The 14,559-nt window shown below is 35.5% G+C and overlaps 1 protein-coding gene across 7 annotated transcripts in view; it reads left to right on the top strand.

Moving 5' to 3' along the window:
• The window catches only part of Sergef (secretion regulating guanine nucleotide exchange factor), a 224,670-nt gene that overhangs the window by 67,982 nt on the left and 142,129 nt on the right, over nt 1-14,559 (top strand). The window contains exon 10 of one of the 7 annotated variants that reach the window (XM_046438353.2): nt 7,908-9,743. The exons of the other annotated variants lie outside the window; for them this stretch is intronic. Within the exon in view, the coding sequence (XP_046294309.1) occupies nt 7,908-8,006 (99 nt within the window). The 3' untranslated portion in view covers nt 8,007-9,743. Of the gene's footprint in view, nt 1-7,907; nt 9,744-14,559 lie in introns of those variants that run through there. 7 annotated transcript variants of the gene reach the window in all.

Raw genomic sequence — 14,559 nt, forward strand, 5'->3', positions numbered from 1 at the left:
CGAAGGTAAAATGGGGGTCTACTCACAGGACAGGGAAGCTATTTGGAACTTTCATGGGAACCTTCATGTACCACTTTAAGAGATCCAGATAGCTGGGGAAGGTTGCTCATGGGTGCTGAACAAATGTATGTGTCATTGTAGACAGTGCGCCCTAGATTAGTAAGGAAAGTTCCTTACTTCAAAAAGGTAAGGTATTCATTTCTGAGCCTCATCTCCCTGGTTTTATTTTCTTGAGGTCCCGGCAGGGTAAGATTTTTTTTTCACTAATTGTATGGAGCACACACATCATTTGAGGATAAGGTCTCCATGAGGGAATTGATAAAGAGGGGAAGGATTTAGAAAAAGCAAGAAACTTTATACTGTCATATTGCTCTGTGGGCAAGCTGCTTTACTTCTCTGAGTCAGGGTTTGTATCTGTTAGATGGATATAATAATAATTACTGGATACAATAATAATATAATAATAATAATTAGATGGATATAATAATAATAATTACAGGTTACTGTCATGATATCATGAATGTGAGAGCATTTTATCAATTATGAAGCAATTAAAAATGTGAGTTTTGTTAGTGGACTTCTGTGGGTTTTCAGGAAACCTTAATTTCTTAGAGCTCTTTGCAAATCATTATTTATTATCATAGATTTGGAGTTTGATATGAATCATTTCCATGATTCTTGTGTTCTTCTTTATCCATTGGTACTTGTCAGATAATCTGGTTGCACTCATTACGCAAGGAACTTAAACTTGGAGTGTGATATTAGAGAAGACCCAGAATCCTCAGGCTTTCTAAATGGACTGTGATTGGTAGAATAATTTCCTTGCAGTTAAGAGGACATATGGGTGGGCCTGGGTGGTGGTTTTTCAGTGTAGAGGGTAAAGAGGAGGTGACTGTGAAATGGTGCTTGCCCACACCTTAACCCCTAAAAGTTTAGATGGTGCCAGAAGAGGCATAGCCCATGACAGTTCACTCTTCCCTCCTTGCAACAGACTGGGGAGGTGAGCAGAGGCACCCAGGGGCCTTCCTTCCCCAGATACTACTGTGTTAAAGCTGGGACTGTAGGAGTGCTTTTGAAGACTTATAGGGTATTTTAATTCCTCATGATTTCTTTTTAGTCCTTTTCTTTGTTTGCATTCACAGTGGCAGCAAGAATGAGTTTTAATTTTCTCAATCCTGTCCTCCTTACTTGCAACTCAAAATTGTACCGCTTTACAAGGTTTAGATCAGGTTTGACCTGTTATCTTTTCTGCATAGCTTTGTTTGCCAGTTCAAATAAGAGTCATTTGAGTTCAGTTCCCATATCTTTTTTTTAATATTTATTTTTTAGTTTTAGGTGGACACAACATCTTTATTTTTTTTAATTTTTATGTGGTGCTGAGAATGGAACCCAGTGCCTCACGCATGCTAGGCAAGAGCGCTTCCACTTAAGCCATATCCCCAGCCCAGTTCCCATATCTTGATTGTGGCTATAACTTCAGTGCAGGGCACATGCCTATCAAAAAGCAAGTGGTTGAGATTTGTACATGTAACTTTGTATTTCCTTTTAGTATTTGATTCCTTTGTAACATCTGCTTATTTCTTGTATGGTGGTATTACAGGGGAAAGTATATGGTGTTGCAGAATGGGCACTGCATCTTGTGACTTTTTGAATATCACTCCCTGTTAAGCAGTGGGGGAGGGGCTAGATCACATAGAAGGCACTTGGAGAAGCCTTAGGGACTTCTTAGGGACTGCTCCACCTACTGTGAAGCAGGCTTGGAGAGGTCTATCTTCGGAGAGCTGTGTTGGTTGCTAACAGAATTGTGATATATTAGTTCTGAAAGGAGAGAAGCAAAAACAGAATGCTGACTTCTCCAGTTGTCTCATACTGCCTATGAGGTATATAGGAAAGATGGTTAGTGTCATGTATTTTCTCATATAAAGAAACTAAGGAACAGTGGAAGTTGAGGAGATACTTATTGCATGATTAAGTGACTTATCAAAACTATTTTGTGAGAAGTAACACCAAGACTAGAAAATTAATGTTGAATTCTCAACGTTTCTTTTAGTTTTCCTATTATTGATGTGCCAAGCATTGAATAGAGAGACTCTGCTCATAATTATTTTAATATTAGGGAACTTGCTGTTTTAATTGTATGCCTTTCTTTGCTACTTGATTTTTTTTTTTTTTAGTTTTATATAGGTATCATAATTATAGGTGTAAAATTTTATATAGGTATCATTAATTAAAATAAAGTAGATATTTGGAAAGTTTTATGAAATGTTATAAGACTACATGAGAGGTTCTTATTTTGTAGATTTTAGAATTATCATGCCAATCAAACAGAGACAGGTTTTTAATGCTGGATCTATGGTCATAAAAGGATTGAATTACATCTCGATTCTATACTTAGTAGTGGTGGAATAGTTCCTATAAGACCAACTCTTCTATAGAAAACAGCCATACAAACTTACACAAAACCTAAAAAGCAACTACCTGAAAGAACTAGAGAATGACCAGGAGCAGTGTCCCAAGTGTCAAAGACCTGATAGTTGGGGAAAAAACTGAGGTGCTGTTACAGATTGAAGGAATGTAAAGAGAAATAGCAACTAAATGAAATGTTCATTACATCTATGTAGATCTTTTTGTTATAAAGAACATTACAGTTATCTCTTGGTAAACTTGGGGGATTTGGTTCCATGAAACACTGAAGATTCCAAAATCTGTGTATGCTAAGTGATATATTATTTACATATAACCTATGTATATCTTCCCATATGCTTTAAATCATCTGTACATTACTTATAATACCTAATTCAATGTAAGTGCTATACAAATAGTTGTTATACTGTATTGTTTAAGGAATAATGACAAGGAAAAAAGTCTGTATATGTTCATTACAGATGAAAATTTTTGTTTTGGGGCATTTTTAATCCATGGTTGGTTGAATCTGCAGATGTGGAACCCACAAATACTGAGGGCCAACTGTATGAGGATAGTTGATAGAACCTAAATGGAGCCTGAAATTTCACTGAAGTTACATAGCTTTTTAGTTTTGATGGTTATTTATTTATTTATTTTTTTGTTGAGAGTGTTTTTGATCTTGGTGACAAACATACTAACATGCTGAATGGTGAGGTATCCCTTTGGCAGAGTACTCAGATATAGTTCAGAGAAAAAAATGAGAAAAAAAAGGAAGGGAATAAAGATGGTAATATGTGAAGATTTGGGGACTATGAGTGACGGGGAAACAGTTACTTCAAAATAAAAAGATCATTAAAAAGTTCAAACTGAACATATCCACATTTGTGGAATGCAGCTAAAATGGTGCTTTTAAGGAAATTTGTATTTTTAAATGTAAATATTTGAAAAAGAAAGGATTATATGTAATCGCCTAAGATTCCATCTTTAGGAATGATAAAAAATTAGAAAAAGAAACCTAAAAAATGTAAAAGATGAAAATAGGGTGAAAGCAGAAATTAATGAAATAAAAAACATAAAAATGAAAAAAAATAGAAATCCAAAAGCAATTATTTGAAAATATCAACAAAATTGATAGCACTCCTGTTGGACTGATCAAGAAAACAGAGAAAGATTGGTCCCATAAGTTTAGCTATTGTGAGATGAGCTGCTGTAAACATTGATGTGGCTACATCACTGTCATATGATGATTTTAAGTCCTTTGGGTATAAACTGAGAAGTGGGATAGCTGGGTCAAATTGTGATGCCCTTCAACAGATGAATGGGTCAAAAAATTCTATAAATATATAAATGTCATATACTTATGATGAAATATTACTCAGTCTTAAAGAAGAATGAAATTATGGCATTTGCTGGTAAATGGATGGAGCTGGAGAATATCATGCTAAGCAAAATTAGCCAATCTCCAAAAAAACAAAGGCCAAATGTTTTCTCTGATATGTGGATGCTAATTCCCATAATGGGGTGGGGGGCTAGGGAAGAACAGAGTTACTTTAGGTTAGGTAGAGGGAGTGAAGGGAGTCGAGGGGATAAGGGGGTAACAAAGATAGTAGAATGAATCTGACATTATTATCCTATGTATCCTATGGGCGTATATAACTATATGATTGGTGGGATTCTACATCTTGTATAACCAGAGAATGAGAAATTATACTCCATTATATATGATGTATCAAAATGCATTCTACTGTCATGTATAACTAATTAAAACAAATTAAAAAAAGAATAGAGAAAGAGATTACAAGATACTAATATTAGAATGAAAGTAGGTGATGTCTATAGACATCAAAGAATACTAAAGAAATTTTATGCCAACAATTTTGACAACATTGGTAGAATGGATCATTTGAAAAGGGTTTCATGTACCAAAATGGACACAAGATGAAATAGAAAATGTGAGTATCATTGGTATCTAGTAAAGAAATAAAGAACTTTTCTGTAAGAAACTTTCTCACTAAAAGCTCTCTAGGCCTAGATTGTTACACTGATAATTTAAAAAAAATGTTTAAAGAAAGAAATAAACTCTTTCAGAAGATAGAGGATGAGGAGACATTTCCCACCATATTTTAGGGACTCAGAATAATTCTGACCAAAACCTAAACAAAGACATCCATTACGAAAAAGGAAAATTATAGGCCAGCATCTCTTGTGGACATAGACACAAAATCTGTAACAAAATGTTAGCAAATCAAATTCAGTAATATTAAACAAGGGGGAGAAATGAATTACAGTAGATGGGGTAGAGAGAGAAGATGGGAGGGGAGGGGAGGGGGGATAGTAGAGGATAGGAAAGGCAGCAGAATACAACAGACACTAGTATAGCAATATGTAAAACAGTGGATGTGTAACCGATGTGATGCTGCAATCTGTATACGGGGTAAAAATGGGAGTTCATAACCCACTTGAATCAAAGTGTGAAATATGATATGTCAAGAACTATGTAATGTTTTGAACAACCAACAATAAAAATTAAAGGAAAAAAAAATCAGTAATATTTAAAAATGATAATATATCATGACCAAACTATATTATCCCAGGAATGACAGTTTGCTTTTTACATTTCAAAGTCAATCAATGTAATTCACTGTATTAACAAAATAAAGAAGAAAAACCATATTAATATTTCAACAGATACAGAAGAATCATTGGAAAAAATTTAGTACCCTTTTGTGATTTAAAACCTTTAGCAAATTAAAATATAAGTGTACTTCTGCAGTTTAATAAAGGGCATTTATAAAATGCCAACTTCATAATTAATGGTGAAAAATAAGACAAATATGTATGTACCCTATCAGAATTTTTATTCAGTGTTATACTTGATAGAGATTGTAGCCAATCCCATAAAGCAACAACAACAAAAATCAAGACAAGGCTTAAAAATCAGAGAGGAAGAGTCGTACATATCAGTTTCTTTTCACAAATGACGACTGTTGAGATGGAAAATCTTAAAGAATCTAGAAGATAAATATTAGAACTAAGAAGGTGGTACAAAGTCAATATTAAAAAATCAGTTGTTTTTATATAACACTAGCAAAGAATTGGAAAAAAATTAAAGCAGTTGCTTTTACAGTTACATCCCAAAACATAATCTATTTAGATATAAATTTAACAAAAAGTGTACAAGACTTACATATAAAACGAAACATTGCTGGGAGATGTTAAAGAAGACAAAAATAGATGGAGAAATATATCATGTCCATGGATTGGAAGACTCAATACTGTTAGTTCTCTCCAAATTGATTTGTACATTTAAAACCATACCAAAGTCTCAAGAGGAGTAGAAGTTCACAAACTGATTCTATTATTTGTGTGGACACATAAAGTACCATATATCCAAGAAGTCTTGAAAAGGAATAATGTTTCAGGGTTCATATTATCTGATTTCAACATTTGCTCTAAAACTATGGTGTATCAATAAAAACAATAACAAAAAACAACCTGAATTTTTAAAAAGCCAAAGGACTTGAATAAACATTTCTCCAAAGATGATATACAAATTGGCCAGCAAGCATATGAAAAAATGCCCAACATCACAGATCATTAGGGAAATGTAAAGCAAATCACAATAAAATACCATCTAATGCCTATTAGAATGGCTACTATCAAAAACCCCAGAAACAAGTGTTGTCTAGGATGTGGAGAAATTGGAATTCTTGTGCTTTGTTATTGGGGATATAAAATGGTGCAGCTGCTGTGAAAACCAGCATGGATGTTCCTCAAAAAAATTAAAATTAGAATATTATGTGATCAATCAGTTGCACTTCTGGGTGTATATCTAAAAAAATTAAAAGCGGGATCTTGAAGAGATATTTGCATACCCATGTTTATAGCAGCTCTATTTACAGTGGCCAGAAGGTGGAAGCAACACAAGTGTCTACTGATGGATGAATGGATAAACAAAGTGATATATTGTGCACATACACTGTCTCATTTCTTTCTGCTAAGAATATGTATTTTTAAAATTTATTTATTGGTTCATTATAGTTATACATTATAGTAGAACCCATTTTGATATAATTATATAAGCATGGAATATATCTTATTAGGATCTCATTCTTGTGGATGTACATGATGGTGGGATTCACTGTGAAAACATCACATATGTACATTCATATATGTACATAGGAAAATTTATGTAAGATTCATTCCACTGTCTTTCCTTTTCCTATATCCTCAAGAATATTAGGTACACATTACTGTCTCCTGTTTTATATATGGGGATCTTGGAATTCAGAGGCTAAGCACCCTGGCCCAAAACGGCACAACAGGTCAGTGGCAGAACTAGGCTGCCACTCAAATAGCTTGACTTGTAGAGTAACTGTCCTTTCCACTATCCCAGGTGGCCTTGTTAGTATCCTGGGATACTGATATCTTGCCCGTGAGGAGAGAAATGCTGAAGGTGCATGGTGGCCTAGGATTCCTTTGATGACTCCTTTTGATCTGAAAAGTACTCTTCCAACTTCCCTATTGAGCCTGCTAGAATGGACTCATTTGGTTTGCTAGACCTCTGCCCATTCAGTGTTCCTCTTTATTAGTTGGAAGAGGGAAGGAAGAGACAGGCATTAAATGCCCTGTTTTATTAGAATGATTTTTTTTTCTGGTGTTCTTTCTTTTGTAATTAACACCTTTAATTCAAAATAAAATAAGTAGCTCAAAATAAAGTAAGTAACTGTTCCTTCTCCCTTCCAAATAGCTAAGAGTCTCTGGTATTCCTAGTTGCATATCCTAGTGATGTCCGAGCTCTGAGGTGAAAATTGAGAATGGGGCCGACACCACTGTTACTTGAAAAGGTTTCCTCCAGGGAATGGCTGGGTCTAGAATAGAACGGCCATCTGCTGCCAGATGGATGAGGTTCCACTGAGCTAAGGATTTGGCCCAGAGGCTAGCCTTTTCTTTATGTTTGCACTCTTGGAATATCCCTTGTGTCTTTGCTCCCTGCTGGCTTGTTAACCCTTTCCCTCCCCACAAGGCTGCCCCATCCCTGAGGAGTCATGCTGCCTTGATGCCTAGGCACACCTGGATGATCCAGAGGAAGCCAGCAGCACACTGTATTCATGCAGTGATGTGGCACCTTAGCTTCCTACATTGAAATGCCCAAATTAATTCACCGTTGATAACAGCCCTCCCAGCTGAGAAGGCGCATGGCAGGCAGTTCAGGGTGTTCCACTGCAGAAGGTGAGGCTGAGGAGAGGTGCTTTCTTCTGTTCGCACTCCAGGCTCTTGCCTGGTTTACCTTGGTACTTCATTATTAGAAACCAACAGGCTAGGGAGGGAGGTGGAGACTGGTGGGTAGGTGGATAGAAGTCAGAGTAATGAAGTTAACTTTCTTTTTTATTAGAAAGAAAAAAACCATATGCTTCCAGGTTTGTCATCTAGCTTATTTACTATTAAAATATGCTCGTTTGTTCTTTCCTCTACCCTAATCTTTCTTTCTCTTTCTCCAGATGCTGCCCCATCTTCTGTTTTTATTTTCTGAGAATATGAAAATATGGAATGGTGGGAAAAATATAGCACACCAAACTCCTGTCCTACTCCATGGGTAATAGAGTTGCCATCTTAAAGGGGTATTCCAGAATGTAATATTTACTCTTTCAGCATTGTCACATTTGTTATGCTCTGTCATATAACTGTTTACTGTTCAACGATAGCACGTCTGCAGCCAAGCAAAGGAAGACCAAGAAATTAGGTAGAAATAGATTGTCTTTCCTAAATACACATTTTTTTGTTGTTGTAGATGGGCACAATACCTTTATTTTATTTATTTATGTGGTGCTGAGGATTGAACCCAGTGCTCATGCAAGCAAGACAAGCACTCTACTGCTGAGCCACAACCCCAGCCCTAAATACCCATTTCTTCTATCACTTCAGCCTCTTTTGTTCCCTGCAGAATATCTCTGCTGTCTTCTCTGGTGAGCTTTATGGATGATTGCAACTTTGTGTATCTACTTAGCATGAGATGCTGTTTGCCATTTTTTTCCTTCATAGAACTTCAATTCTATGTTACTTCATATGCCTATATATTCCTATAATGTTCTGTCTTTCTCTGTTTGCCCACTGTCAATTAGACCTTACTCCCATGTGTAAACTTTCTATTTCCTCATGTCTTTGTCATTGGGAATTTAATGACTAATATATCCTTAATTCAGGGTAAAGATAACCATAGTAGGTGTAAGAGTATGGACTCCCTCCTACTATCAGATGCCAGAGTCCCTGGAAGGTTACGAGATTCTGTAATGTAACACATTGAATTGGAAGTCTGGACAGTTGGGTTCTTGCCTTGGTTTGTGAGCAACTTTCTGCTTAGCCTTCAACAGGTCACTTTTCTTCTTTGGGTCGCATTTTTCCTTTGTCAGGATAGGTGCTTGTAGGGAGGGTTACAGGTATGAGTTAAGGTGCCTGTACTGTATTGTAACCAAGCCTAATCTTTACCCAGGTACACTGCCTTTTAAAACAGTGGATCAAAGCAATGGTGGAACAAACAAAAACTGTCTGAGGGTTTTTTATAATTTCATTTTTACTTTTTTCTCTCTGGTAAGTGTAGGACTACAGCTACAGAGTGAAGCCTTAGAACGAGTTTTGGTCTTCAGGGAAGAAAACTTGAACCATGAGCATAGTACCCCAGAGCCAGTAGCAGAGGTCCTAGCAACATGTTTTCTGGGCAGAAGGGCCTTTGCCACTTTGGGTGTTGGAAGCTGGTAAGGGCATAGTGGCCTTTGAGTACTAGGGTTTGTCCCCAGAGAATCTCTCTTTCTTGACGACTTACTATTTGCTTTACCCCTGATAGTGCATGTCAATGAGCATCAGGACCCCAGGTGGGAAGGATGGGGCCAATCCAGTACAGTCTTGTCAAAAACGCAGACATATCCTGTGGGCAGAGAGATTCACAGAGGCTCTAGAATCCAAGGTTCCTAAAGTCTAACCTAATCAGGGCCCATATGGTCACCCAGTACTGGCTTGAACCCTCTTTCTAGGGATTATGTTTTAGGACAATAATTACTATTAGAAAGCTCTTTCTATGTTGGTTATCATCACTACTTTGTGAGGTAGGTAGAAAAGGAAATTTAAAAAATAATAATTTTAAGTTTCTGATTATGAAAATAATGTATGCTTATTATAAAATTATAGGACAACAAAATCATCTGTAATTTCATAGCCTAGAAAAAACCACTGTAATATCCTAATGTATTTTTCCATCTTTTTTCTGTATGTAGTTGTTAAAAAATTATGAGGTATTATACAAAATGTGTTTACCTCATTTCCAGATTTTCCACCTATAGTAATATTGGTAACATTTAGTCCATGTTATATAAATATTCTTTAAAATAATAATTTAATAATAATTTATTTAAAAACAATATAGTATTTGGATATGCCATAATTCATGTGGTTGCTTTAGGAAATTTAAGTTGTGTATAAGTTTTTGCTACTAAGAATTGGGCTGTGACCAGCATCTTCATACCTAAATCTTTGGTCAAATTTTTGATTGTTTCCTTAGGAAGTATTTCTAGAAGTATGATTCCTAATTGAAAGTACACAGATTTTTAAAAGACTTTTGACATATATTTAGTATGGCAAGAATCTTTAAAATTTGCATTCTAGTCCCCAATCCCTGTGCTTACCGCTGGTATAGTGGCAAGTGTTTGTGTATCTCATTATTCCTATTAAATGGTACCCCTAACTCTGCAAGTCTCTCTGTAAGGTGCTTTCTGGTTTCTTTGGCCAGAGCCATACTGGATTCAGAGTATGGCCCATAGAGCACAGGAAACTTCATATTACCTTGGACCTTGGATTGACTGAGGGACCAGCCTTATTAGAACATGGAAAAAAAAAAAAAGAAAGAAAAGAAAAAGGCTGTCATATGACTTGACAGATGAAAATAGTGCATGTGAAACACATCGAGAACTGAGAACTCTATAAATGTAATGTGTTATTATTTGGATTTCTTTAAATTCAAATAATAATACGGATACGGCTACTAAAATATTACATAATTCTTTTGACACATTAAAGGGCTTCAATATTTGAACGGTAGCACCAGACCTCAAAAATATCTACTCTCTAGCCTCCTTATTTTACAGGAAACTGAGGCTCGGAGAACTCAATCATCTCCGATATTATCTAGCAGAATAAGCCTGGCAGCCAGGTCTCCTCACTTCTTTTTTTGCCACTTTCTTTGCTTCTCCTAGAGCCAAGTACAATGACAAATATCATGTTCATGTGTGTTTTGGGGGGTTCTAGTTAATATTTTTGCCAAGTAGTTTTAATATCCTGTGTATTAATAGTATACTAATTTGCTTTGTATGCCATTAAAAAAATAGATGGAAATTTTAGATAGATTTATCAATTGATTATTTCCTCTTGTTAATTAGTGGGCCTAAATTAATGAATGTTACAGCACATACATATTGCTACAAGGTACATAAAGACTTAACAGCAGTGATTTTTGTGGAAATTCACCAATTATAATCTGTAATGTTCTCACCCTCATGCCTGTACCACCATCCTTTATTTCATTACCTTCTTATATACTGTTTACTCATTTATTGTCTGTCTTCTTCTACTAAACTGTAAGCACCATAATGGCAAGATTTTAAAAACCTCAGCGCTCAAAGTGGTACCTGGCACATAGTAGAATTTGATATATATTAAATGAATGGATGAATGAATGAATGAATAAATAAATAGTTCTTGAATTAGGAATAGGGCCTTTGTGTTAGGGATGAAGACCTAAAGTCTAAATGTAGTTCCTAATTACTATAAAAGCTTGAGTAAGTCTAAGCTTACTCAACATCCATACAATAAAAATATTGGCTCTAAGTTTCTTTCTAGCTCTAAAATTCCATGATTCTGTACATTCTTAGTTTTTAAATACCCAGAAGCATAGAACCATTTTTTTTTGTTGTTTAACTTTCAAATAAAGTTTTTTTACACAGGACCTCAAAATTCAAAACAGATAAAAATGTAACTGTTCTGACTGAATCAGGAGTGGGGATAGAAAAGTTGAGGGAAGGAGAATAAACTCCCACTACTGCTTGCTGGAAAGTCCTTTCTTTGTGGTAGCTTCTGAGGCACATCCAAGGAACATTAGGGATCTATAGGACTTAAGTTAGTTTCAGAAAGCTTTTTCTAAATTAAGTGTGGGGTTTCAGGGTGTAGTTCAGTAGTAGAGCTCATGCATAACATGTGCAAGGTCCAGGGTTTGATCCCTAGCACCACAATAATAACTTATTAAAAATGCATAAAAATAAATAAATATTAGGTATAGATCATGTCTTTGAGTAAAATTCTGTTTGTGCTCAGATATGGATTTGAAGGAAATGTTGACTAATGAAAAAGAAGATGTGTGTGTTAGGTGGCAGATGGTAGATGAAGTTTTCTTTTTTCAGATAATCTAAAAAAAAGGGATTGGGGCTGGGGATGTGGCTCAAGTGGTAACGCGCTCGCCTGCCATGCGTGCGGCCCGGGTTCGATCCTCAGCACCACATACAAACAAAGATGTTGTGTCTGCTGAAAACTAAAAAAATAAATATTAAAAAATTCTCTCTCTCTCTCTCTCTCAAAAAAAAAAGGGGGGGGGGATAAATTTTTTTCCTTTTTCTTTTTCTTTCTTTTTTTTTTTGATATCGGGGATTGATCCCAGGGTTGCTTAACCACTGAGTCACATTCCCAGTCTGTTTTGTTTTTTTCTTTGAGACAGCATATCGCTAAGTTGCTTAGGGCCTTGCCAAGTGGCTGAGGCTGGCTTTGAACTTGGCAATCCTCTTGCATCAGCCTCCTAAACCACTGGGATTACAGGAGTGAGCCACTGCATCTGTCTAGGATAAACTTTTTGATAATGTATTTTTATTAGGAATGCATTTGGTTAAGGTCCCTCAATACACTTTTGTCTATAGTTCCCCCCCCCCATGGGCATAAATGTCATATAGGCATGTAAAGATCTTTTTGTTTTGGAATTGCCAGAGGATGAAGGGATCTTTATGAAGTTTCACATAAAGATTCTCCTAGTCATCACCCCATCACTAATCCTATCACATACAAGTTAAAGTTAATATTAGAACTAATATCTAAGCAGTGGTTCTTAGGTGGAGGACAGTTGTTAGATAAAGGAGTTCAATAGGACAGTGAATTAAATGACATTGGCAGTTCTTTTTCTTCTGAATGTGTAACCAGATTGAACTCTGTCTGGGTTGCCAGCTGGGAGGCAAGCTAAGTTAATATTTGCATAGCTCCATGCTCTGAATTGTTTGAGGGATGGTTTGGCTTGTTTGAATTTGGGTATCCAATAATAATCAAGAGATTGAAAGCTCTTGTTTTATTGAATACATATTTACAATGTATTATATTACCTTTTATTAATATAGCAGCTAAAGAAACATTCAGATTAAGTTGTCAATAGGTTCATTTGTCTGGTGTCTCTTCCTGGATAATAGCAGTGATAAATGTACCCAGACAAAACCTTTTGTTTAAGGATATTAATACTTAAAATACCCCAAATCTTGGTATTTTTTTTATTACTTGGTTTATTCTGAAAACTCACTTGATCCTGTTAATTTATTAAGCATTTTGGCACTTTCTTTTTCAGAGAAGTAAAAGCATAGAGGTACCACTTTGAGTAGAAACTTTCTTGAGGCTGTTATGCTAGAAAATGCAGAGACACTTGTTGATGGTTATTATTGATTGCCCCAACTGACTGGTCCTGTCTGGTGCTATGGTAACTGTAGCAACATTTGAAATTATTCAAACTCAATTTATCGAAAGAAACTTATTTCAATTATCCAAAATTTAAGGATCCAACAACACTGAGGTCTGGTTTCTAATTTTCTTGAGTGCCCACTTTGATATTTTTAATCCTTAAAGAAGCATATTTTCTTTGCCTAATTTAAAAAGCTTTTAAAAATACAGTTGTCCCTTGGTATCCATGGGGGACTGGTTCCAGAATCCTCCATGGATATCAAAATTTACATATGCAAGTCCCTTATATAAAATGGTATAGTATTTGCATATAATCTACACATATTCTCCTGTATACTTTATTTTTACTTTTGGTAATGGAGATTGATCCCAGGGGCACTTAATCACTGAGCCACATTCCCTGCCCCTTTTAGTTTTCATTTTGCGACAGGGACTCCCTAATTAATGATACTAGTCTTAAGTTTGCAATCTTCGCCTCAGCCTCCTGAGTCATTGGGATTATAGATGTGTGCCACTAAGCCCAGTTCCTATATACTTTAAATAATTTCTACATTACCTGTAATACTTAATACAGTGTAAATAGTTGTCGTACTATATTGTTTAGGGAATAATGACAAGAAAAAAGTCTTTATATGTTCAGTACAGATGCATTTTTTTCCCTAAATATTTTTGATCCACGGTTGGTTGAATCCCTGTATGCAGAACCTGTAGATACGGAGGGCTGACTGGAATTTTTCTTTAGTAATGGGTTTATTTGGTTGTTTTGAATTTAGGTACTATCTAGTAGTAAGTATTCCTTGTTTTCTTATCTGCTTATCACAACAATTAGTGAATTATGGCAAATATTGTTGTTTCATTTTAAGTAGGAGGAACCTGAGTCCCAGAGAGATGTAGTGACTTTCTTAGGAATGATAAGCAGTAGTGAATGACCAAGCCTTGGACACAGGTCTTGATTCCCAGGTTAGTACTCTTTCTAGTAGAAGTACAACTCAATGCATATCATTTTTCTTCCTCAACCTGCCATTTGGAAGTCAGAAGACAACATTAATCTATCAAAACAGATTAAAATGAAAGAAAAATCAACGGAAACTAGTAGTGAATTGAAATATTATTAAATTTACAACCGTCCATCCCAGAAAGTTGCTTAAGCCCCCATTAAAAATGAAAGATGATAGAAATAAACTATCTTTAGATGGATTTATGATTAACCATGTGTATCTCTTCTTTGTGACCTGTAGAACCTCAAAATCATTTCTACAGGAAATTTCCTGTTACATTACAGCTGACTTTTTTTTTTTTTAAATTATTGTCTTCCTTGGTATTTAACATTTTGTAGTGTGCTGGAGGAAAATTGCGTTTGAACCATAAAATTAGACCTAACTTGACATTGACTTTCATTGAAGA

The sequence above is a fragment of the Marmota monax genome, unplaced genomic scaffold, assembly GCF_021218885.2.
Source record: "Marmota monax isolate L192 unplaced genomic scaffold, Marmota_monax_Labrador192_F-V1.1 WCK01_AAM20220418_F8-fsc00061, whole genome shotgun sequence".
Classification (NCBI taxonomy): domain Eukaryota; kingdom Metazoa; phylum Chordata; class Mammalia; order Rodentia; family Sciuridae; genus Marmota; species Marmota monax.